At 50.5% G+C, this 15,344-nt stretch overlaps 1 protein-coding gene across 3 annotated transcripts in view; it reads right to left on the bottom strand.

Annotated features, from left to right (window-relative positions):
• Positions 1-2,329, bottom strand: part of LOC119973666 (uncharacterized protein C12orf40-like) — a 196,699-nt gene extending 194,370 nt beyond the window's left edge. For all 3 annotated transcript variants that reach the window (XM_038812050.1, XM_038812051.1, XM_038812052.1), the window contains exon 1: positions 2,244-2,329. In XM_038812050.1, the coding sequence (XP_038667978.1) occupies positions 2,244-2,266 (23 nt within the window). In that variant the 5' untranslated portion in view covers positions 2,267-2,329. The remainder of the gene's footprint in view (positions 1-2,243) is intronic.
• Positions 2,330-15,344: the final 13,015 nt, after the last annotated feature.

Raw genomic sequence — 15,344 nt, 5'->3', positions numbered from 1 at the left:
TTCATGGGGTCCAGGGTCAATGTGGAGGACTCCCAGGACAAGTCCCTTCCAACTATATACCACTGTGCCTCCACCTTTGCTCGGTCTGTCTTGCGGTGAGACAGGACATACCCACAAATGGAGTGGTGTCTCGGACACCGTCTGTAAGGTATGATTCTGAGTACAACTATGGAAGGCTGTTACTTGACTAGTCTGTAATACAGCTCTCCCAACTTTGGCACAAGGCCACAGATGTTAGCAAGGAGGGTGTTACAGGGTCGTCAAGGCTGCGTTTGCAGTTGTCATTTCAGGTGCTTGGGTCCGTCCTGTTTCATTACTTTTTTGTTTTTTTGTTACGGTTGAATACAACTGAGTGGCTTGCTAGGCCATTTAAGAGTCAATCATATTGCTGTGGGTCTGGAGTCACGAGAAGGCCAGACCAGATCAGGTAAGGACGGCAGATTTCCTTTCCTAAAGGGCATTAGTGAACCAGAAGGGTTTTTATGACAATCAACACTGGTGGTCAACATTCGACTTTCAATTCCAAATATTTTATTGAGTTTAAATTCCAACACCTGCCATGATGGGATTCAAACACGGGTCCCAAGACCATTAACCTGGGTCTCTGGATTACTCGTCCAGTGAAATACCACTACACCAATGTTTTTCAAACTTTTTGTCCGGGGACCCATTTTTACCAGCATGCCAACCTACGGGACCCATGCCAGCCAACATTAGTGACCCACGCCGGCCAACCTTCGCAACCCACACCAGTCGACATTCTCGACCCGCCATTTTCTTTTACCTTTAATGCAAGAGATGAGCCCGCTTGGTCCTCATTTATTTGTTTGTTGCTGACAAAATGGAGGATTCACAATCACGCCCAAAGCACGTGACATCCGTGTTTGGGGCGTGTGACCTGCTCTCCGCCTCATTTCAGGCAGGAAGATTGCACTGAATTTTAAAAAATAAAATCTTCTCCTGGGTCAGGAGTCGTCGGTGCTTCTCGCTGCGCTTCGCGCATGGGCACTGATGAGCGGGCATACATGCGCAGTGCGCCCCTATTTTTTTGGCTTGTCACGGTCGTCTTCTTAAAGCCATTCGCAGCCAGCATTGTTAAAATTCGGCTGCTGCGGCTGTTGTGCGTGAATACCCGCGATCGGGAACGCCGTGATGGATGGCTCTGCAACCCTCCCGCGACCCATCCGGGTCCCGACCCCACTTTGAAAATGCCTGCACTACGCCACTAGCTCCCATATATTAACCTGGGTATTTACTTACCGTTACCAAATAATCAAAGATATTTGATCGTCTGAAAGTTTGCACTTCAACTTCTACTATTGAAATGAATAAATAATACAGCTTCCAAACTCACAATCATATTAAATTGTTCATCAGTATAATAGTTATAATTACGATTGCCAGCCTTACCCCCTCTACCTCTCATCCTGCCCTCTTCCCTCCATTCCTCCCTTGCCATCCACCTCCTTTCCCTCCTCCCCTGCACCTCTCCAGCTAACATTTATCTCCTTTCACAATCCCTAAACTCCCTTTCCTTCTGGCCCCTCTACACTTTATCCCTCTTCTCTTCCGTTCTTCCCTCCTCTTCCCACCCTTTGTGTCATAGAACATAGAACATTGCAGCGCAGTACAGGCCCTTCGGCCCACGATGTTGCACCGTCCTGTGAAACCCTTCTAAAGTCCCTCTACACTATTCCCAATTCCTTCTTTCCCTCCTTTTATCTCCCTCCCCTAGCTCTCTCATTTCCCTCCCTATATCTCCCTCCCCTAGCTCTCTCATTTCCCTCCCTTTATCTCCCTCCCCTCGCTCTCTCATTTCCCTCCCTTTATCTCCCTCCCCTTGTTCTCACATTTCCCTTTCCTCCCTCCTCCTTTCTACCCCTTCTCCCATTTTCATTCCCTCTACTTTATCTCTCATTCTCCTCACCTCCCTGCTTTTGCCTCCGCCCCATTTCCCTTTCCTCCTCCTCCAACCTTCCATCCCACACCTTCTTATTCTCTCCATTATTCCATGTGCCCTCAATCCTCTTTCCCTTCCACCTCCCGCTCCTTATTCCCAATCCTCTTTCCCTTCCTCCCCATATTCCACTTCCATTCCCACTCACATCTCATTGCCCTCCCTCATTCGCAATCCCCACTCATTCCCTCTTCCCCCTAACTTTTACTCACCACCATTACCACCTGCCTTACTTCTGCCCTTTCATCTTCTCCCGCAACCCCTCTATTCTTTGTCGGGAACTCACCGAACCCCCCCAACCCAGTTCATGGCGGCAGCTTCACTTCCCCGCTCCACCAAACCGGCGGGATTTTTCCTGGTCCTGATGCAGCGCGCGGGGTTGGCGACCGTTAAAAGCGCGCGAGGAGGGGGAGGGGGAGGGAGCTCGAGACCCAATAGCGCCCCCCCCCCCCCCCCCCGTAATCAAATCTCAACTCCACCCTCACACCGCCCCGCCCCAGTAATCAAACCCCAAAACCACTCTCACACACATACACTGATACCCAAATCTCAATAACCCCCCCACACACAAATAATCAAAACCCAATAACCAACCCAGCCACACACACATAATCATACCCCAATAATCCCCTCCCACAAAAACAGAATCAAAACCCAATAGCCCCCCACCACACACACAGATATTCAAATCCCAATAACTCCCCCACACACAAATAATCAAACCCCAATGAGCCCCCCCCCCACCACACACACACACAATCAAACCCCAATGAGCCCCCACACACACACACAGATAATCAAACCCAATACCCCACCACACACACAGATAATCATAACTAACACCACCCACACAGACACAGATAATCAAACCCCTACCACACACACAGATAATCAAATCCCAATAACTCCCCCACCCACTACACACACACAGATAATCATTCCCCAATAGCCCCCCCCCCCCCAAACATAGATAATCAATTGCCAATGTGCAGTTCTACCTGCACATCTTGAGGCTTCAGGTAAACCAGAGTCATGTGGACAGTGAGGGAAAGAAAGCCAAACTCTGTCCTGTAGTAAAGGTGAACCACTTGATAACCTAGAACAATGACTCCATTGGGAGGTGAATGAGGCAGTGTGGGAGGAGCACTGCATTGGGCTATAAAGCTCCAACTCGAGATGCATACTCACTTGTTGGTGCCACCACAGTGGTCATGATCAAAATCTGTTACATAGGACAGCGACCTTGTTGCCCGTGAAGCAACAGCAAGCCAATCATTTCATTTTCTGCTGTTAAAGGGATAAGCAGAACTCAGTAGCTTCATATCAAAGTTTCAACCTCAGCAAAATTTAAGATAGGAATGCAGCTTTGGAGAGTGAAGGCAATAGTGAAGGAGGCACAAAAGCATCATTTCCAGAATCTCATCAGTGAAGGGGAGTCATGGTTTAACAATTAATCTTATTCACCAGTGGCCAAATGGATTCAATTCATTGACTATGAACAACTGAAAGGTCATTGTTCTACCAATTCAGAGTGGCTGCAGACCTACTTTGGTTTAATAATTTCAATCACACCTTATCATACCCCAGAGGGCTCCAGATGAAATATCTCTGGAATGTAATGTTGCTCACCTCCAGGCACACTGCAATCAATTCACCCAAAGCTGCTCAGCCTTACATCTCCCATAGGTCTTTCAATCAGCTTCCCTTTCTGAACCTTATGACCATCTCTTTAAGGCAAAAGATCAAACGGATCCAGGGCCCCAACTGCATTTCTCAAGAGATTTGGAGGAGAGGAAGGAGAGAGGAATTGGCACGTGCCGCTCCAGCAGGAGGCACCACCTGGACACCAAGGCCAAAAGGAGCCTGAGTATGAACACGAAGCTGAGGAGGAGAGGCCTAGGCAATGGGGATGACTCGCCACACACAAAGTTTATCGGCGAAGAGTCGTCTCCTTACAAATGAATGAGAGGCGGTGCCTGTATTCCTGCGATGCATCAGAGACCTCAGACATCACATATGCCACCGTTTTCGTGAAGACCTGATCCACATGGGTTTGGAGGCTTCCCCGCCCAGTGGCCTTGAAAGTGGTGACAGTATTCAATTTATTTGCTCTGGGTCTTTCCAGGTAACAACAGGGGACCTGTGCGGCAATGCATCACTGCATAAATGAGATGATCGATGCCCTTTGGAGAAAAACCCACTATTATCTCAGGTTTGCTCTGGGCGAGGATGGCCAGGCTAAAAGATTTATGGGCTTTGTAACTATGTCAAGCTTTCCAAGAGTTCAATAGGCTGCACCCATATGGCTATGCGAGCTCCCTGGCAGCAGCTGCCAATATTTATAAACCGCAAACATTACCTATCCATCAACATGCAACTCATGTGACCATTAAAAGTACATCCTGCACATGTGTGCACATTACCCTGGGAGTTTCTATGACACATACAGCTTGGGATTTTTTAGGGGCCAGAACATCTGCAGGGAGATAAGGGCTACTCATTTAAACACTGGCTGATGACTCCGATATGTCGCCCTCAGACATGTGCCAAGAAGAGGTACAACGCTGCTCACACCTCCACATAGTACCTCATAGAGCAGACCACAGGACTTTTGAATTTGCAATTCCTTTTTAAAAAATAATTTTTATTGAGATTTTCAAAAACATATCCAAAACAGAAAATAACAAGAAGAAAACAATATTAACAACAACAAAAAGAAAAACACACTAACCCCCAAAACCAACCCCCCCCCCCCCCCCCCCCCCCCCCAGTAACAACAAAAAGGAGAGATAGATAAACACCCGGCATAGCCAATAAACACATATACACATTTCTCCCTTCCCCCGAAACAAACCCAGTTGCTGCTGCTGCCGGCCTATTTTCCTACCATCCTGCCAGGAAGTCCAGGAAAGGCTGCCACCGCCTAAAGATCCTGTACTGATCCCCTCAGGGCAAATTTCACCTTCTCCAACTTGATGAACCCCGCCATATCATTGATCCAGGCCTCCACAGTTGGGGACCTTGCCTCCTTCTGTTGAAGCAAGATCCTCCGCCGGGCTACTAGGGACGCAAAGGCCAGAACACTGGCCTCTTTCGCCTCCTGCACTCCCCGCTCCACTGCAACCCCAAAAATCGCGAGTCCCCAGCCTGGCTTGACTCTGGATCCTAGCACCCTCGACACCGTCCTTGCTACCCCCTTCCAAAACTCCCCCAGCGCTGGGCATGCCCAGAACATATGGGCGTGGTTCGCTGGGCTCCCCGAGCACCTAGCACATCTGTCTTTGCCCCCGAAAAACCTACTCATCCTCGTCCCAGTCATGTGGGCCCTGTGCAGCACCTTGAACTGTATGAGGCTAAGCCTCGCACAGGAAGAGGAGGAATTCACTCTTTCCAGGGCATCCGCCCACGTCCCCATCTCAATCTCCTCACCCAGCTCCTCCTCCCATTTACCCTTCAGCCCCTCCACCGAGGCCTCATCCACCTCCTGCATGATGTGGTACACGTCCAAAATCCTCCCCCCTCCAACCCACACCCCGGAGAGCACCCTGTCCCGTACCCCACGTGGGAGCAGCAGAGGGAACCCCTCCACCTGCAGCCTGGCAAACGCCCTAACCTGCATGTACCTAAACATGTTCCCCGGGGAGAGCCCAAACTTCCCCTCTAACTCACCCAGGCTCGCAAACCTCCCATCCACAAACAGGTCCCTCAAACTCCTAATACCTACCCTGTGCCAGCCCAGAAACCTGCCATCGATGCTCCCTGGGACAAACCGGTGGTTCCCCCGTATCGGGGACTCCATCGAGCCCCCCACCTCCCCCCATGCCGTCTCCATTGCCCCCAAATTTTGAGCGTAGCCGCTACCACCGTGCTCGTGGTATACCTCGTTGGAGGGAGCAGCAACGGCGCCATTACCAGCGCCTCCAGGCTCGTGTCCATGCAGGACGCCATCTCCATCCTCTTCCATGCTGCCCCTGCCCCGTCCATTACCCACTTATACACCATCACTGTGTTGGCAGCCCAGTAGTACCCACAGAGGTTGGGCAACGCCAGCCCCCCCTATCCCTGCCCCGCTCCAAAAACACCCTTCTCACCCTCGGAGTCCCATACAAATCCCGTAATGATCCTATTGACCCTCCCAAAAAAGGCCTTCGGGATAAGGATGGGGAGGCACTGGAACAGGAACAAAAACCTTGGGAGTACATAGAACACTACAGCGCAGTACGGGCCCTTCGGCCCTCAATGTTGCGCCGACCTGTGAAACCATCTGAAGCCTATCTGACCTACACTATTCCATTTCCATCCATATGTCTATCCAGTGACCACTTAAATGCCCTTAAAGTTGGCGAGTCTACTACTGTTGCAGGCAGGGCGTTCCACACCCCTACTACTCTCTGAGTAAAGAAACTGCCTCTGACATCTGTCCTATATCTATCACCCCTCAATTTAAAGCTATGTCCCCTCGTGTTGGTCATCACCATCCGAGGAAAAAGACTCTCACTGTCCACCCTATCTAACCCTCTGACTATCTTATATGTCTCTATTAAGTCATCTCTCAGCCTTCTCCTCTCTAACGAAAACAACCTCAAGTCCCTGAGCCTTTCCTCGTAAGACCTTCCCTCCATACCAGGCAACATCCTAGTAAATCTCCTCTGAACCCTTTCCAAAGCTTCCACATCCTTCCTATAATGTGGTGACCAGAACTGCATGCAGTACTCCAGGTGCGGCCGCACCAGAGTTATGTACAGCTGCAGCATGACCTTGTGGTTCCAAAACTCAATCCCTCTGCTTATAAAGGCTAGCACACCATATGCCTTCTTAACAGCCCTATTAACCTAGGTGGCAACTTTCAGGGATTTATGTACCTGGATGCCGAGATCTCTCTGTTCATCTACACTACCAAGAATCTTGCCATTAGCCCAGTACTCTGCATTCCTGTTACTCCTTCCAAAGTGAACCACCTCACACTTTTCCGCATTAAACTCCATCTGCCACCTCTCAGCCCAGCTCTGCAGCTTATCTATGTCCCTCTGTATCCTATAACATCCTTCAGCACTATCCACAACTCCACCGACCTTCGTGTCATCTGCAAATTTACTAACCCATCCTTCTACACCCTCTTCCAGGTCATTTATAAAAATGACAAACAGCAGTGGCCCCAAAACAGATCCTTGCGGTACACCACTAGTAACTGAACTCCAGGATGAACATTTGCCATCAACCACCACCCTCTGTCTTCTTTCAACTAGCCAATTACTGATCCAAACCGCTAAATCACCTTCAATTCCATACTTCCTTATTTTCTGCAATAGCCTACCGTGGGGAACCTTATCAAACGCCTTACTGAAATCCATATACACCACATCAACAGCTTTACCCTGATCCAACTGTTTGGTCACCTTCTCAAAAAACTCAATAAGGTTTGTGAGGCATGACCTACCCTTCACAAAACCGTGTTGACTATCGCTAATCAACTTGTTCTTTTCAAGATGATTATAAACCCTATCTCTTATAACCTTTTCCAACATTTTACCCACAACCGAAGTAAGGCTCACAGGTCTATAATTACCAGGGTTGTCGCTACTCCCCTTCTTGAACAAGGGGACAACATTTGCTATCCTCCAGTCTTCCGGCACTATTCCTGTCGACAAAGACGACATAAAGATCAAGGACAAAGGCTCTGCAATCTCCTCCCTGGCTTCCCAGAGAATCCTAGGATAAATCCCATCTGGCCCAGGGGACTTATCTATTTTGACATTTTCCAAAATTGCTAACACCTCCTCCTTTTGAACCTCAATTCCATCTAGCCTGGTCGACTGAACCTGAGTGTTCTCCTCGACAACATTGTCTTTCTCCAGTGTAAACACTGACGAAAAATATCCATTTAACGCTTCCCCTATCTCCTCTGATTCCACACACAACTTCCACTACTATCCTTGATTGGCCCTAATCTTACTCTAGTCATTCTTTTGTTCCTGATATACCTATAGAAAGCCTTAGGGTTTTCCTTGATCCTATCCGCCAACGACTTTTCGTGTCCTCTCCTCGCTCTTCTTAACTCTCCGTTTAGGTCCTTCCTGGCTAACTTGTAACTCTCAAGTGCCCTAACTGAGCCTTCATGTCTCATCCTAACATAAGCCTTCTTCTTCCTCTTGACAAGTGCTTCAACTTCCTTAGTAAACCACGTTTCCCTTGCTCGACAACTTCCTCCCTGCCTGACAGGTACATACTTATCAAGGACACGCAGTAGCTGTTCCTTGAAAAATCTCCACATTTCGATTGTACCCATCCCCTGCAGTTTCCTTCCCCATCCTATACATCCTAAATCTTGCCGAATAGCATCATAATTGCCTTTCCACCAGCTATAATTCTTGCCTTGCGGTATATACCTATCCCTGCCCATTGCTAAAGTAAACATAACCGAGTTGTGATCACTATCACCAAAGTGCTCACCTACATCTAAATCTAACACCTGGCCGGGTTCATTACCCAGTACCAAATCCAATGTGGCCTCGCCCCTTGTTGGCCTGTCTACATACTGTGTCAGAAAACCCTCCTGCACACACTGCACAAAAACTGACCCATCTATAGTACTCGAACTATAGTATTTCCAGTCAATATTTGGAAAGTTAAAGTCCCCCATAACAACTACCCTCTTACTCTCGCTCCTGTCGAGAATCATCTTTGCAATCCTTTCCTCTACATCTCTGGAACTATTCGGAGGTCTATAGACAACTCGCAACAGGGTGACCTCCCCTCTACTGTTCCTAACCTCGGCCCATACTACCTCAGTAGACGAGTCCTCATCTAGACGAGTACCGTCATCTTGACGGACTGCACCCTGCCCGCCAGCGACAGCGGCAACGTGTCCCATCTTTTGAACTCCTCCTCCATTTGCTCCACCAGCCTAGTGAGATTAAGCTTATGAAGGGCCCCCCAGCTCCTAGCCACCTGGACCCCCAGGTACCGAAAGCTCCTCCCCGCCCTTTTCAGCGGGAGCCTACCAATCCCCTCCTCTTGATCCCCCGGGTGCACGACGAACAGCTCACTCTTACCCAGGTTGAGCTTGTACCCAGAAAAGCCCCCAAATTCCCTAAGGATCTGCATCACCTCCGGCATTCCCCCCACTGGGTCCGCCACATAAAGCAACAAGTCATCTGCATAAAATGACACTCGGTGCTCCTCCCCACCCCGGACCAGACCCCTCCAATTCCTCGACTCCCTCAACGCCATGGCCAGCGGCTCAATTGCCAACGCAAAGAGCAAAGGGGACAGGGGACACCCCTGCCTCGTCTCCCGGTACAACCGAAAGTACTCCGATCTCCTCCTATTTGTGGCTACGCTCGCCATCGGGGCCTCATATAACAGCCTCACCCAACTGACAAACCTGTTTTTGAAAACTCACCACTCTTCTTAGAATTCCCCCTATACCAAAAAGGGTCGATATTCTAAACGGTGAACAGGGATTCTCACTCCCTGACTCCGATGCAGGCTTCGGTGGGTGCTATTCAGGTCAAACTATATTTTCAAGTTATCCCCTGATATAACCCATACCTTCACCGAAGAATTTTACCTACTTACCCCTTAGTAGCATCGATGTCCTGGGTCCTGCGTTATTAAGTAAGTAAAGTAGGCTAATAACCACTGTTTCAGGTTAAAAAGTTTAAGTTATTTTATTATTATATATTTTTTCTTTTAAAAGCTGCAAACACTTTCTTTACAGAAAGGTAAAAAGATCTTGCTTCTGGATCCTTCCTGTTGGTTGAAGGGACCTTCAGGCCCACCTTGACAATCAATCTTCTTTAAAATCTGGTCTTCTTGAGTTGTATTCGCTGGTGAACTCCGTTGCTGTGTCCTATCCTTCCCATGTACCGAGCTGTGAGAGCTGGCTCTGCTGGCTGTCCCCTTTCTTCGGGTTTATATTCTCTTTCTAACAATTATTAAGTTTTTAGAGCCTTATTGTAAATTAACTTATTTTCCTTTGATTGTTAAAAAGTATCTTTGATGTAAACATTCTAATACAACTAATTATTCAATTTGGGCATAAAGTCACCTCTCAGATCTGATTACATTATCCTTTGTGATGTTCAAAGTTCCTTTGGTTTCAATAGGTGTTACTTTTAATTTCTGTCTTTCGAATAATTTAATTATATAATTGTCCCCAGCTCATAACTTTGCCTTTGATTTTGATTTTAAATTATGTCTCTCGTAGACAGGTCGTCTCCAATTTTCTTTTAATTGACTTGATGTTCATAGAATTTTACACTTAGAATTGACACCAAATTCGACTGAGCATCATCCATCCTTTCCAGCTGTTTACTAAGAGAGTTTATTTCAATTAAGGTGTGAAACTTTGCTTTTAGCTGTATGCTAAAATTTAACTTGGTTATGACTTGAAAGATTTGCCTGTTTTAAACATTCGTCACTTAATTCAATTGAAACTCTCATCCATGCCTTTCCAGATGCTTCCTGAGATAGCTACTTTCAATGAAGGTGTGAGCCATTGTTTTAACTTACCACAATGATCCTGTGTGTTTGATAAGCCTGCTTGTGAGAAAGAATCTGCATTTTATAATCCTGCTCTTTGCAGCTGCTATTAACCATTTGTGGGATCTTTCCCTGTATCCTCTCAGACCAGATATTGCCAGACTTCCATGTTTCAAATGACACATTTTTCTGTATTTTCAAGAACAAACCCCTCCCCCAACCCAAACCTCTCCAGCACCTCCCACAAGTACCCCCACTCAACCCTATCAAAGGCCTTCTCCGCGTCTAATGCTACCACTATCTCCGCCTCCCCTTCTACCGCCGCCATCATTATAACATTCAGAAGCCTACGTATATTGGTGTTCAGCTGCCTTCCCTTCACAAACCCTGTCTGGTCCTCATGAATGACCCCCGGCACACAGTCCTCTATCCTTGTGGCCAAGATCTTCGCCAACAGCTTGGCATCCACATTTAACAACGAGATCGGCCTATATGATCCACACTGTAGGGGGTCCTTGTCCCATTTAAGGATCAAGGAAATCAGCGCCCATGACATGGTTGGAGGCAAAGCCCCCCCTCCCTTGCCTCATTAAAGGTCCTAACCAACAGGGGGCCCAATAGGTCTGCATACATTTTGTAAAATTCGACCGGAAACCCATCTGGCCCCGGCGCCTTCCCCGACTGCATGCTGCCTATCCCTTTGACCAGCTCCTCCAGCTCAATCGGCGCCCCCAGCCCTTCCACCTGTCCCTCCTCCACCTTCGGAAATCTCAGCCTATCCAAAAAGCGCCCCATTCCCCCCCCCACTCCACCGGGGGCTCGGACCGATACAGTTCCCCATAAATGTCCCTGAAGACCCCATTAATGTCCACCTCCCTTCGCACCACATTGCCTCCCCTATCCGTCACTCCACCAATCTCCCTGGCCGCGTCTCATTTATGTAGCTGATGCGCCAGCATCCTACTCGCCTTCTCCCCATATTCGTACACCGCTCCCTGTGCCTTCCTCCACTGAGCTTCCGCCTTTCCGGTGGTCAGCAAGTCGAACTTGGCCTGAAGGTTACGTCGCTCCCCCAACAGTCCCTCCTCTGGAGGCTCCGCTTATCTCCTGTCCACCCTCACCATCTCCTCCACCAACCTCTCCCTCTTTGCTCTCCCCTCTCCCTATGGGCTCGGATGGAAATTAACTCCCCTCTAATCACCGCCTTCAGTGCCTCCCAAACCGTCCCCACCCGGACCTCCCCATTATCATTGGCCTCTAAGTACCTCTTGATACACCCCCGAACCCGCCCGCCCACCTTCTCATCCGCCAGCAGTCCCACCTCCAGGCGCCAGAGCAGGCGCTGGTCCCTCTCCTCCCCCCAGCTCAAGGTCTACCCAGTGCGGGGCATGGTCCAAAATGACTATGGCCGAATACTCGGCATCCTTCACCCTCGAAATCAGCCCCCTGCTCAGGACAAAAAAATCGATCCAGGAATAGGCTTTATGCACGTGGGAAAAAAATGAATACTCCCTGGCCCTCGGCCTCGCGAACCTCCAAGGATCCACCCCTCCCATCTGGTCCATCAACCCCCTCAACACCTTAGCCGCGCGGGCCTCCTGCCCGTCCTGGACATGGATCGATCCAATGGGGGATCCAGCACTGTGTTAAAGTCCCCCCCCCCCCCCCAAGTATCAGGCCCCCCGTCTCTAGATCCGGAATGCGGCCCAACATACGCCGCATAAAACCCGCATCGTCCCAATTTGGGGCATAGACATTCACCAGCACCACCCGCTCCCTTGCAACTTGCCGCTCACCATCACATACCTCCCTCCACTGTCAGCCACCACCTTTGACGCCTCAAACGACACCCTTTTTCCCACCAGAATCGCCACCCCCCCCCCCCCCCCGATTTTTTGCATCCAGCCCCGAATGAAACACCTGGCCTACCCAGCCCTTCCTCAGTCTAACCTGGTCCGCCACCTTCAGGTGCGTCTCCTGGAGCATAGCCATGTCCGCCTTCAGCCCCTTCAGGTGCGTAAACACCCAGGCCCGTTTGACCGGCCCATTCAGCCCCCTCACATTCCAAGTTATCAGCCGGATCAGAGGGCTCCCTGCCCCCTCCCCTGCTGACTAGCCATAACCCATCCCCTGCCCGCCCCAAGCCAGCGCCCTCCGCTCAGCCCGTTCCCCACGGCGGCAAACCCCCACCCCGGCCCCCCCTGCATACTCCAGCTCCTTCCTGGCCATTTCAGCAGCAACCCGGTACCCCCCCATGCCCCCCCCCCCCCCAGGCTAGGACCCCTCCCAGCCGCGTTACTCCCTCCGTAGCACTCCCGTGAGCCAGCTACCTTCTGCTGACCCCGGCGACTCCCGCCACACCTCCGACCCCCCCCCCCCCCCCAACGTGGGGATACTCCTCCTCCCCCAGACCCATCAGCAGACCCTCCTCCTCCCCCTCCCGCTCTCGCGCGGGATAAAAGCCCGCGCTTCTCAGCTCCGACCCCGCCCCCATCCACCCTCAACGCGGGAAACAGAAGAAAAGCCCGCACTTTCCCTCTGCCCGACCCCGCCCACGAAAAAAAGGCAGCACCCCACCCGCCCAAGAACCAACACACAACCAGCTTAAAACAGCAGAAAACACAATAAAACAGAGACCCTTCCCACCAAAAGTTAACACAGTTATTTACAAACCCCCGACCCTCAGTCAGAGTCCAACTTCTTGGCCTGCACAAAGGCCCATGCCTCCTCCGGGGACTCAAAATAAAAGTGCCGGTCCTTGAAAGTGACCCACAGATGTGCCGGCTGTAACATGCCAAACTTCACACTCTTTCTGTGGAGCACCGCCTTCGTCCAGTTGTACCCGGCCCTCCGCTTAGCCACCTCCGCACTCCAGTCCTGGTAGATCCGCACTACCGTGTTCTCCCACTTGCTGCTCCGCTCCTTCTTGGCCCACCTAAGCACACACTCTTGGTCAGCGAACCGGTGGAACCGCACCAGCACCGCCCTTGGCGGCTCATTCAGCTTGGGCTTCCTGGCCAGTATTCTGTGGGCCCCCTCCAGCTCCAGGAGCCCCTGGAAGGACCCAGCTCCCATCAGCAAGTTCAACAAAACAACCACATAGGCCCCCAGTTCTGACCCCTCCAGCCCCTCCGTGAGGCCCAGGATCCGCAAATTCTTCCGCCTCGACCGGTTTTCCATCTCCTCGAACCGCTCCTGCCACTTCTTATGGAGCGCCTCATGCATCTCCACCTTTACCTCGAGGGCCGCAGCCTCATCCTCTCTTTCGGAGGCTTGTGTCGGAGCTCCAGTATCTCCACCCCCTGGGTCGCCATCAATTTGTCTGCATTCGCCTTCAGCGAGTCTAGCAGCTCCACTTTAAGCGCCTGTAAACATCGCCGGAGAGTCTCCTGCTGCACCTGCGCCCACTGCCTCCATTCCTCGAGGCCTCCGCCGGCCGCCATCTTGATTCTCTTCCCCCGCTTTTTCTTAGGCGCTGCCACCACTATTTTGCTCGCCCCACTCCTGATCAAGACCATAGACCACTGGGGATCCGCTGCAGACACCTTCCCACGTCGAGAACCGTCGAGCAAGTACCGCTGGGGGCCCTTAAAAGAACCCAAAAGTCCGTTCCTGGCGGGAGCTGCCGAACGTGCGGCTTAGCTCCGCATAGCCGCAACCGGAAGTCCCCTTGAATTTGCAATTCCAATGCCTGACTGCTCATGTGGATGTCTGTATTACACACTGGAGAGTGCTTCCCACATGATGGCAGCTTGCTGTGCCCTTCACAATCTGACTATGGCAGAGGTGATCTTTGTCAGAGATGAGAACTCATTGGAAGATGAAGATGGGGGGGGTGTAATAAAACCAGGGGCCTGCTGAGGGACAGTATGAGCTTGCTGATGCATGGAGGAGGGAAGGTGCAGGGACATGCCCATGGTACTTTAACTGTTGACTGGCTCCAGAGGAGTAAAATTAAGTGAGGTCATCTGGAAACATCTCTGCTCGCCATCAAAGCCATTGTCTGTCATCTCAGGGAATAGCCAAATCATTGTTGATTCATGCAACGTGAGGCAAAAATTCAAGAGTCACTCATCAGACTAGAGTGAACAAAAGAGGAATCCTATCTGATGTCATTGCTCCGACATGTGTGCACCTCGAGACCACCATGGGAAGGTTGGTGGCCACCATGGAGACCTTGGTCGAGCAGGTATTGCTGGATTTGGGCTCAGCTCTGCGCTCCGTTGCCACACACCCTGACGGGCACCATAAGGACGTAGCCACCCAGCACCAAGGTGTGTGTCTCTGTGCTGGTAGAGGGAATGAGTGAGCGCTGTGATGAATCTTCTTGAGCTCCTCATCCTCAGACTGCTTTGGGGGCTAGGGCTGCCGCTCAGCTGCCTGGTTGGCTACAATCTGCTCGTGCCTGCAAGAAATAGATGACAGTTTAAGTGAATGAGCTGAGGTTATTTCAGAGTACATTTGCCTCACTTCGGTTGTCACAATGTAATGAAGTGATGGAGCTGTGATATATGCTAGGTTGTTGGGAGGGGCCAATACCCATGTCACCAAAGGCATTATCTCTATCTTCACCAGCAACATTGGTTGTAGTCTACTTAAATTCATTGAGGACAGTGATATTGCCGTCCCTCCCCAGGTCTGAGCTGTCTCTTGTTTGTTATGCGCCAACCTGGCCTGTATGAAGACAAAAGAAAAGCATGTGGTCAGAGGGGATGGAGCAGCAATTGGTGGAAATGCCTGTCCCCGAGTGTGGTGAACCTTCCCCTCAAGAGACAGAGGATGGAGTGTGAACAACATGACAAGGATGGTGGTGATGTGAATGAGTGATGATATGTGTCACCCGTGAATTAATGTGTGAGATCTGTGAAGAGAACAATTGTTGAGTACATTGTGCCATGATGAG

The sequence above is a fragment of the Scyliorhinus canicula genome, chromosome 11 (genome assembly GCF_902713615.1).
Source record: "Scyliorhinus canicula chromosome 11, sScyCan1.1, whole genome shotgun sequence".
NCBI classification, from domain to species: Eukaryota; Metazoa; Chordata; class Chondrichthyes; order Carcharhiniformes; family Scyliorhinidae; genus Scyliorhinus; species Scyliorhinus canicula.
This window is presented reverse-complemented; position numbering and strand designations above follow the sequence as displayed.